This window comes from Panthera uncia, chromosome D2 (genome assembly GCF_023721935.1).
Source record: "Panthera uncia isolate 11264 chromosome D2, Puncia_PCG_1.0, whole genome shotgun sequence".
Lineage (NCBI taxonomy): Eukaryota > Metazoa > Chordata > Mammalia > Carnivora > Felidae > Panthera > Panthera uncia.
Genome location: NC_064818.1, coordinates 45,056,559 through 45,066,708, shown reverse-complemented (window position 1 = coordinate 45,066,708; position 10,150 = coordinate 45,056,559). Strand labels below are relative to the sequence as shown.

The 10,150-nt window shown below is 50.4% G+C and overlaps 1 protein-coding gene across 4 annotated transcripts in view; it reads right to left on the bottom strand.

Annotated features, from left to right (window-relative positions):
- Positions 1 to 1,032: 1,032 nt before the first annotated feature.
- The window catches only part of WDFY4 (WDFY family member 4), a 298,336-nt gene continuing 289,218 nt past the window's right edge, over positions 1,033 to 10,150 (bottom strand). For all 4 annotated transcript variants that reach the window (XM_049645343.1, XM_049645342.1, XM_049645345.1 and 1 more), the window contains 2 exons: positions 8,022 to 8,133; positions 1,033 to 7,003 (listed from right to left, as the gene is read on the bottom strand). In XM_049645343.1, the coding sequence (XP_049501300.1) occupies positions 6,937 to 7,003; positions 8,022 to 8,133 (179 nt within the window). In that variant the 3' untranslated portion in view covers positions 1,033 to 6,936. The remainder of the gene's footprint in view (positions 7,004 to 8,021; positions 8,134 to 10,150) is intronic.

Below are 10,150 nucleotides of genomic sequence, written 5' to 3'. Positions count from 1 at the left end.
GGGTGTGCTCACTCTTCACCCTGGGACCCCTCAGCCCCCAGGCTTCTCTAGCATGTGGTTCAGGTGAGGAGTGGGAATGCCCCTCCTCCATGGGCCGAGCTCTCTGCCGCACAATGCCGGTCATCCAGGGGGAATGGAAGACGGCTCAGTTATTTCAAGAAGTCGCCTGGGGGTGTCAGGTGCCTTCAGGAGCTGACTCCATGGCTTCCCCAGCTCCAGCTGCCCTGTGGGTATCACCTCCAGCCCCTGGAGGGCTCCCCACCTTCCTCCCCTTCTCTCACCTGTGCTCCACAGGCCACCTGGGTAGCTCGTGCCCCTCAGGCTCCCTGACGCCAATCACACTGTGTTTCACACAGCAATGGGGAGAAGGTGTCCCTCCCAACCTGGGGCTGGTTTTGCTGCCTCCAGTCTTTGCAGCCTTATCCCTAAAGCCTCTTCACATTCATCATGGAACGGCCGTGGGTACTTAGCCCAAGAGCAAGATGGGCAAACTGCAGCCCTGTTTGAATACAGCCTGCAGGCCAAGAGTGATTTTTACTTTTTTTTTTTTTTAAGTTTCTTTATTTTTAGAGAGTCAGGGAGACAGCATGAGCAGGGGAGGGGCAGAGACAGAAGGAGAGAGAGAGAGAATCCCAAACAGGCTCCGCGCTGTCAGCGCAGAGCCCGGCTTGGGGCTTGATCTCATGAACCACGAGATCACAACCCAAGTTGAAATCAGGGAGTCGGGACGCTCAGCCGGCTGAGCCACCCAGGTGCCGCTTTACATTTTTTGATGTTTAAAAAAAAAGTCAACATAGTCATAATACTTCATGGTGTGAAAATTACATAAACTTCAAATTTTAGCATCCATAAATAAAATCGTGTAAGAACAGGTACACTCATTCTTTTATGGGTTTATGAATTGTCTCTAGCTGCTTTCATACCGTAAGGGAAGAAAGAGTTTATGTTTCTAGAAACTGCCTGTTGTCCAAAGTGGTTGTGCCATTTTATATCCCCGCCCCCCCCCCCCCCCCCCGCCGTGTGGGAGTGGCATCCTTCCTAATACTTGGTTTGGTCAGTCTTTTTAGCGTTAGCCATGTTTACAATGTTGTGGTCTGGCATCTGGCTGTAATTTGCATATGCCTAATGATAATGACACTGACATCTTTTCATGGGCATACTTGCTTGCCAGGTGTCTTCTTTGAAGTGTCTGTTCAAATCTTTTCCATTTTTTTTTTTTACTGGGTTGTTTATTTCCTTTTTATTGAATTCTGGGAGTTTTATTTTTATTTTATTTTTTATTTTTTTTAACGGTTATTTATTTTTGAGACAGAGAGAGACAGAGCATGAACGGGGGAGGGTCAGGGAGAGGGAGACACAGAATCTGAAACAGGCTCCAGGCTCTGAGCCGTCGGCACAGAGCCCGACTCGGGGCTCGAACCCACAGACCGTGAGATCATGACCTGAGCCGAAGTCGGACGCCCAACCAACTGAGCCACCCAGGCGCCCCGAATTCTGGGAGTTTTAAAATGTACTCTGGATACAAGTCCTGGGTCAGATGTGTGGCTTGCCAGTATTTTCTCTCAATCTGTGGCTTGTCTTTTGTTTAACAGTATCCTTCAAAGAACAGAAGATCTTGAATTGGACAAAGTCTGGTCTACCTACTTTTTCTTTGATGGATTATACTTTCGACGTTGTATCTAAGAGACCCAGGACCGGGAGGTGGTTGTAGGAGGTACATGGACAAGAGTTCTTTTTTGCATTTATTTGTTATGTAATTAGAAAAAAATAGAGACTGTACATCACACCTGTGATTTCACAGACATTAATGCTTAAATAAGGTTCAAGTTCACAAAACGAGTGCAGTTAAAGACAGCATGAAAGTGATTGTAGTTGATACAGGTGGTGTAGAGAAATCACAAACAGGAATGAGAAACATTCTGGAAGCTTAGGAATGAGGGGATAATGCCCCAGAGAGGAGAGAGAAGAAAAGGAAAGCCATTTGCCTCCTATCAGGCCCGGTGTGAGAAACCACATTAACAATCCTAACCACAATAATAAGCATTTCCTAAGCTCCCGCTCTGTGGTAAGAGCTTTACACACATTACCTCATTTAATCTTAGTCTTAATCAGTACCTCATTTAATCTGTAATTGTCAGTCCGATCTTACAGAACAACAGGAAAGAAGGACAACTGGGGAGGAGGGACACCGAGCCCGAGAAGTGGCGTGGGGTCAGAAAGTGCCATCTCACAGCCTCTGCTCCCAGGGGCGGGCTACCCAGTGCAGGGGCCTCCGGTGACTTGTGCTCCAAGTGGGAAGGATGAACTTCGAGGTCCCAGAGAGCTGCTGTTTGGGGCAGTGAGTTCCTCACTGCAGGGGGTATCCAAGCTGGTCTCTTCTGATACAAAATGTCCAAACCATTTTTTTTTTTTATTCTTCGCAAAGCATTTACTCACACTCTTCATCCTGTGTTTTGTCACGAGGTGGGGTAGGGCAGCTATTCTTGGAAACCCAGGCACTGGAGAGAAGGTAGGGCGCCAAGGTTCCAGGGCCTGGAGGCAGGCTATTTAGGCTTCTGTTTGCCCATGCGCCCCCAGCCCTTGAAGGAACACAAGGCCGTGTGGTACATCAGAGGGGGTACTCGCGTCTGGAGCCCTGACCAGGTTCTGCCACTGACCTGCTACACGACCTTAGTTAAGTCCCTTCCTTTTCTTGGGCCTCGGTTTCCCTACCTGTAAAATAGCAGAATTAGAGGGGCTGTGTGACCACTGACGTCTCCGGGCTCTTAGGGGTTCGGTTTCAGGCATCCGTGTCCAGACTCAGCCTCTCTCCATCAGGTCCCAGCCTGGCTTGGAACAGACACTCAGTGGTCCCTTGGGCAATGCTAGTGAATGAATGAATGAATGAACGAATGAACAATTGCCTGGGTGGATAGTTAACGTCAGCCATCACTCTGATGTCAGTGAGAACTCGTCAGTGCCTACTTCCTGAGTGAAGACGGAGGACTGCCCAGCGTGTCCTGCACAGGACTGGGGCACAGGTGACCTGGAGTTCTTGCAGGGTGGTGCATTTAAGAAAATCATTTTTGACAACTGGCAATAGTGGGTCTTAGACAAGGGGTGTCTGTATCAACCAGTCGGGAGACAGACAGAGATCTCAGCCTGGGGCAACACAGTTTCTCGCCTTTGGGGATTTGGGGGAAAGAGACAATTTGGAAAATCCTCCTGTTTACTAAGAAGACTATGAAGGTGCTATGGGCAGCAGCCCTTAAGAGTGAAATGGAAACGACACACTCGTGTAAGCAATTACACATACACACACACGCACACACATACCCTGGATCTGCACATGCGATATGTACCCAGAACTTACTAAAGCAAAACTGATTTTGGCTTAGAGAGATTTGATCTTATGCTAAACAAATTTCATCAGGATTTTCATATGAAGAGTCTATTCTTCCCCAAATGTGCCCTGCTCGGCTGCATGCTAATGTGGTCAAATCCAATCTCTGAGTTCTCTGCAGGCCCCGTGACTGGGTTCTCAGGACTCGGCTCCTAGCTGCTGGCTGAGCCTGGGGGAAGCAGTTGCTGTCCTGAGTGGCTTCTGGGGACTGGGCTTCTCTCCTTGGAGCGCAGAGCATAAAGGAAAAACAAAGGGTCGGTGTCAGGCAGGAGACTGTGCCCATGAAGAACGAGGGCCAGAGACCCACAGGGTCCTGGAAACTTGGTCAGTGGCACAAAGAACCCCTTGCAGTCTCGCCATCAGTTCCCAGCAATTCACAGAAGCAATTCACGCATCATGCACTGAGTACTTATGGGGCATCAGGTCCTTGGGCAGGCTACCATCCTTCCCTGTCTCTAGAACGTCCAGGGAGCAGGGCACTGGGACTTAACAAATACACATATGAGACATCCAGTTAAATTTAAACTTCTGATAAACAATGAATACTCTTTAATGTAAGGCTGTCCCAGGTGAGCCCAGGCCCGTCCAGATAGAGACGTGGGCACGGCTCGAGCCTTGCTGGCGCCCACAGTGGGTAAAGCTATCTCCCGGAGGGTTGATTCAAATGCACACCCTGATCTTGCACTTTTGAAGACTGAACTGGGAAACCTGCTTTCCTCTCTGCAATTGGAGGCATGTCCATGGCACTGGGTTCTCTTCCCTGGCCTCTCAGCAGAGAGGGAGAGCCGAAAAAGGTCAGGGCAAGAATTACTGTGATTAATGGGTGGGAAAGCAGCATTTATTTGGAATGGTGAACGGAGCTGAGACCTTCCCAGGATGGGAGTGTGGGAGACCCGGGTTATCGCAGTGATGGGGCTGGGGGTGGGGGCTGGTCTCACAGTTATTAAACAATTGTCATGGGGAGGAGCTTAACTTTGCAAGAGCTGGGCACAGCTACTGTCTCCAGCTGAGCCAGTGAAAGTGAGCCCAACACGGAGGTCTCTGTCCCCAGAGGCTAAGGAAGCCCCTCACTACCTGTCTTGAGACCTCTATCTTTTCCTGCTCCTTCTTTCTAGCTCCAGCCTGGCATGCCCTGTGCCTTCGCCAAGGCTGCCTCCTCTTCCTACAACATCCCGCTCTCCAGCTGGACAAGGCTAAGTCCTATCTGCCCTTCCAAGTTTTGCTCCAGGGCCATCTACTTCAGCCGGTGTTATGGGCTGACCTGTGTCTCACCAAAATCCCTGTGCTGAAGTCCTGTTCCCCAGTACCTCCGAATGTGACAATTTGGGGAGATAACATCTTTAGAGAGATAAGTAAAGTAAAATGAGGTCATTAGGATGGACCCTAATCCAACATGGCTGGTATCTTTATGAGAAGAGATTAGCGCGCACGCACACACGCGCACACACATGTGCGCGCGCACACACACACACACACACACAGATCCATGTGAGGACACAGGGAGAGACAGAGCCATCTACAAGCCACGGAGAGAGGCCTCGGGAGAAACCAACCTTGCTGACCTTGATCTTGAACTTCCAGGCTCCAGAACCGAAAAATCTTTGTGTTTAAGCTCCCCAGCCTATGGTACTTTGTTCTGGAAGCCTGAGCAGACTACTGCAGCCACAATATCGCCTAGGTCCTCCCTAAGGCATGGGATGTCTCTCTTTTAGCCCTTCCACCCCTAGTCACATTTGTTTGCACAGATATCTTATCACCAAGACTCCAACAAGACCTGACCCCCACCCCTCCCTTTTCCTAGTGATGTGGGCAAGCAAAAGGCAGCGTCCAGGAAATATTTGTCAAGTGAATGTGCCCAAGACAGCCTTTGGGCCAGCAGACCTTTCAGCCTCAGGTAAATGCTATGGATGGTGTTTGAAACATGACAGCACGCCCAGCCTTGATATTTATGACTTGCTTCTTGGCCTTCCTGGGGAGTGGCGCTCTCCACTCTTCAATTTATGGCCCTTCCGTGCAGCCCCAGACTGACGAGGGGATTGCAAATGGGGCGTCTGCTAAGAGCACATGCAGACAGGCGAGATCCTTGGCCCTGGGGTCAGACACAGGCCCTTCTCACCCAGGGAGGGGGGCAGTGGACCTGAGAAGCACCTCGTCCTCTGTCTTGCCCTTTGCAAAGACCTCAAAGTTTACAGATAGCTCACTGTTTCCTAACCATCCCTCATTCACTATCTTTGACATAGCTGCGTACCACCTGTCCGTTCTGAAGATTTATCTTTAAATTGATTCACTGCCCCTGGAGGCCAGGCGACCCAGGCCATAAGACATCAAGTCCATTTTCTTGCCATTCCCAGGCCTGAGCTACGCTGAATGGGGACACTCATCAGGGCCTCTGCAGGGCTTGCAGAAATATGGAAAGGATTGTGTTCCCTGGAGGGAAAAATCTCAGGGAGGGGAGTTGCTAAGGAGATTTGCCGCCCCAAATCCCCGTGCACCCGCCCGGACTTGATTTCACTGAAGAGGCAGGTGAATTGCCTTTCAAGGAGCTCTGAAAGTCTGGGGGTGGAGAGAAGGCATTGGAATCGGATGATGCCTTCAGTGCCCAACAACAGGACTGAGAATGACTGGTGCCTTGGAAGGCACTGGAATTCCTCAGAGGGGCTCAGCTGACTCCCTACCTGCCATCTTCTCAGATGGAGAGCACAAGTCACGTAGCAGCCCGAATTTTCCCAGGAGGAGCTCCAGCTCCAAATCAACATGTGGATGGGGGTCCTTGCCCCTCATGAAAGGTCAGGCCCTGGGAAAAGCCTGCCAAGCCCAAGTCTTCTCTGGGGCACAGAGATAGGGTAGGCACACCTCGGCAGCGTGCCTCTCCCTCACCCCCAGGCTGACTTCCCTATGCCTGCCAGAGGACTCACGTTCACGTCCTGTCAGCCATGTTAGCCGGGCCTCCTGAGCATAGCCCCTCGCTCCCCATGAACCCTTGTCTGGCGGGCAAGCCTGCAGGAAAGCCAGATTCCAGGGAAGGAGGCAGGAGGGCCTGAGAAACACTCTGAGGGCGGGCTGTGCTTCTCTGAGGCCTTCCTGCCTTTCTAGGTATGGGATGCAAACACCTGAGTGGAAAAGGGTGGTGATCTTACACTCACGAGCCCTCTTGCATTTTGAAAACGGTCATTTTAATAAAATAAAGACAATCCAATATTTCCCATTAGTTTCCAGCAAGTGACCCAATTTTTTTCAGTGTAATAAGCCCTTTGAAAAGGTGAGTCTTGTGAGTTCGTGGGCAGCTTGTGAGTGAGTCACAGTTTCCAGATCGCTGCTCCCAGGCTCCCAGGTGCTCTTCTCCTTTTTATGGAGTGTGTCCTTGGGCAACCCAAGGCCAAAGTCGCATGGGCCATGGAGTGGCTCGGGGTGTGCAGCTCTGATGGCCAGCAGCCCCTTCCTCAGGGGAGAGTCTTCTGTGCCCCAGGCACTGCGACAGCCTCCTTTTGCTGGTGCTGCTGCTGCCACTCAGGGCACCTGCCGCTCACTCCACCTGACCTCCACTGTCTTTCTTCCTACCCTTCTGCAGACCAGCAGAATATTCTCCCCTTCTCATCGCCGACCAGAAGTTTGGTCTGGTTTCTTGGGAAGAGAAGGAATAGACAGGAGTGTTAGAGCCAAGCCTGTGGGTCCCACTCATCCCAGCGGGCACTCAGGACGCTGCGACATGGCGGGTTCGGTCCAGGACCCCGTGGGGCCTGCACCTGACCTCCACCTGAGGCAGGGGTGGGGGCTGGGAGAATTGGAGAATGCTTTGACCCCGAAGAGGGGGAACTTCTGAGCTCTGAGGATTGTGGCACCCCTCATGAGTATGGGGGGACTCCCCAAGATGCCCAGGCTCCTGGCAGCAGGGTGAGGCCCTGCCTTTTCTCTCCAGCATCTCCAGGTGTGCCTTTTGTCCTGTGAAGAGACAGTCTGGCCCCCCTACAAACGAATGGCAAGTTTTCCAGCAGAGTTCGGGCTCCGGACTCTCCGGCCCCCTTTTCCCATGTCCTACACTAGCCCACTTCATTTCAGCCTGGCTTCTGGAACACTGTGTGGTTCCCACCACCACAGATCCTGAGCCAGCAACTGCAGGGCAGTGAGGGAGGAAGGGAAGGGCCTCTCCAAGGCCCGCGGCCTCCGGAGACTCCACTTCCTAGTGTGAGCAATGGGTTAATGACAGAAAGGACCACTTAACCTCCACTGGGTAATTATGAAGAATCAAATAATGTCTATCAAGTGTAGTGGCTGACACTTGGCTATTCTGCACTGGCTTAGAGCTCTCAAAAGGCGCTTTTTTTTTTTTTAGCGTACGATACTCATCACGCCAAATGTTAGCATTGGTAGCGGGCCTCAGGAAAACAGTGCCTCCCCAGCATGAAGTTACAAAGCTACACCCTTTTACATTTCTTTATGAATCCACGGGTATTTGAAAGAGAGAGAGAGCACGAACATGTGTGTGTTAAAAAACATTTCCTAGGGCCCTACGTGGGCTCCTCATTTGCCTCTTGTGCAAGGTGGGCCCTCCCTGGTGCCTACAGCAGTGAGGCGACTTTCCAGGGCCAGGCCACCTGAGCCCTGAGCTGCTGGAGGCCCGAAGGAGCCAGGCCTTGGTTACCTGGACACGGCTAGGGCTGTCACCGCAGGGCTGGTCTTGCTGGGCTTCCCTGTCAAAGCAAGGCTGACATCCAGCTCTCGACAGAGGGCAAGATTCTTCTCCCACCTGTGACCTGTGGGGATCGTGCGAGAGAACGATTAGGAAACCCATGCATGCACGTGGATGTCCACGGGCAGAGCCACAAACACATACACACATATTTATATTTGTGGTCAGCAACTTGTTAAATTGAGGGGAAAATATATTTAATCTTGGCCTGTGCCGTTGCAAAAAGGGCCGTCCCAATTTAATTTGCAGGCTGTGATAGTTACATGTGCTGACGGGCTGCGGTATCCATTGTGTACCAAATTGGATTTGTGTATTATTGCTTTCTAAATTGCATGCCTAGTTCAGCAAAATTGTTCATCAGTGTTTACTGGCTTTATGCTTAATAAGATGCCCCACAATACCTTGCTGCCAGGATGTAACACAGCCCGTAATTGCCTAGTAAAAATAAATTACATAAAGTCGGCATTATCAACTTATCTAAATCCTCTCACGCCACAACCAATAATTAAATGCTGAGAACGTTTTTTCAAAAAATATAACTCAATGATTGTTACTTCACTCATTTTAATGACTGCATTTGGGGGCAGACAGTAATTCCTTCAACATGGAGGGCGAGATGGAGAGACATCAGCTGGGTACATCCCTGCGAAGTCACTCAGAGTCAGGGCAGGAACGACACAGCTGTCCCAGCTGTCCCAGGGTGTCCTCCTACGTGCGCAGAGAGGCCTGTGCACCGGGAAATGCGTGCACATTTTGTGTGTGTGCAAAAGGCCACACTACAAGCCTTCCCGGAGCCCTTTTTGTGTTCCAGGTCAAGTCCAAGTCTACGAGGTGATTCCTAAAATACGTTGTGCTCTGACTGGGTTGGTCCTTGTTTCAAATGACAAATAAATGAATTCCGGGCCGAAATTAGATCATGTCTGTACACAAACGAGGCATCCTCAATATCTCCAAAGCTCTCCTTTCTTGCCCCTTAAGACATCTGAGGGATATAGCAACATGCACACCAACAGGACACAGGTACAGACATCCACGTGCCATGCCTGATTCTGTCACCTTCCAGCAAAACGGGTTTGAGCAATATTCGGAGAACAACGAGACCTCCACAGGCTGAGGTTTGTAAGCCTGCAAATGGATTTTCTATTTCTACACTGTGGTCCAGCCTGATTTTCACGAATACATCCGTGCCCTCGTGCCATTTCACCTGAATCCTCCCTTAAACTGTAATCACAACCTCGGCAGTTGTTTTCTATTTGGCGGTGGTGACCTCAGACAGGTCGGGACAAACGGCAGGTTAAGGATGTGGACCCAGGCGTGATGGGGCTGCTGCCAGCCTGAAACAGCCTTGTGAGCTCCGTAATGTCATCGGCCGGTATATGAAGGGAGAAGGCTCTTACCAGCCTATAAAAATGATAAGAACAACCTGCATTTTGTTGAGCAGATTCTTGTCTATGCCTGTTATTTTTCATGTTAGGTACTTCCTGCACATCCTGACATGTCAGGGGCAGGGGAACCGAGGGACAGAGTAATTGTTGGGCACAGAACTAGGTCTAGAGCCCTGCCTCTTGCTTTTCATGTCACTTCCCATTTCTTTGGACCCCATTCCCAATGAGTACAATCTCAGCACAACTGTTGACCCTGAACAGAAACCCATGAATGCACTGGCACTTCCAGAACCAGTGGAAGGTCTTTGAGGTGCTCTTCATTCATCGGTCTTTCCATCCATCCAGCATTCTTGTTCAGACATCCATTTATCAACCTTTGCCTCATGGGACCTCCATAGCTTCAGAAATGGGCAGTGGAGCCACGGACTGAACTGGCATCCTTTCGTGCAGGTGTACCACAGAATTGTTCATAATGAGGCTGGGGAACAGGATTCTATGCTAGCTCTCTTCCAACTGGGTGGGAGAAATAGGGGAGAAAGTCTGACCCCCGTTCTTCAAAGAAGTGTTGTGAGTTTTTTATTTTTTTTTAAAAAAAAATTTTTTTTTTCAACGTTTTTTTTTAATTTATTTTTGGGACAGAGAGAGACATAGCATGAACGGGGGAGGGGCAGAGAGAGAGGGAGACACAGAATCGGA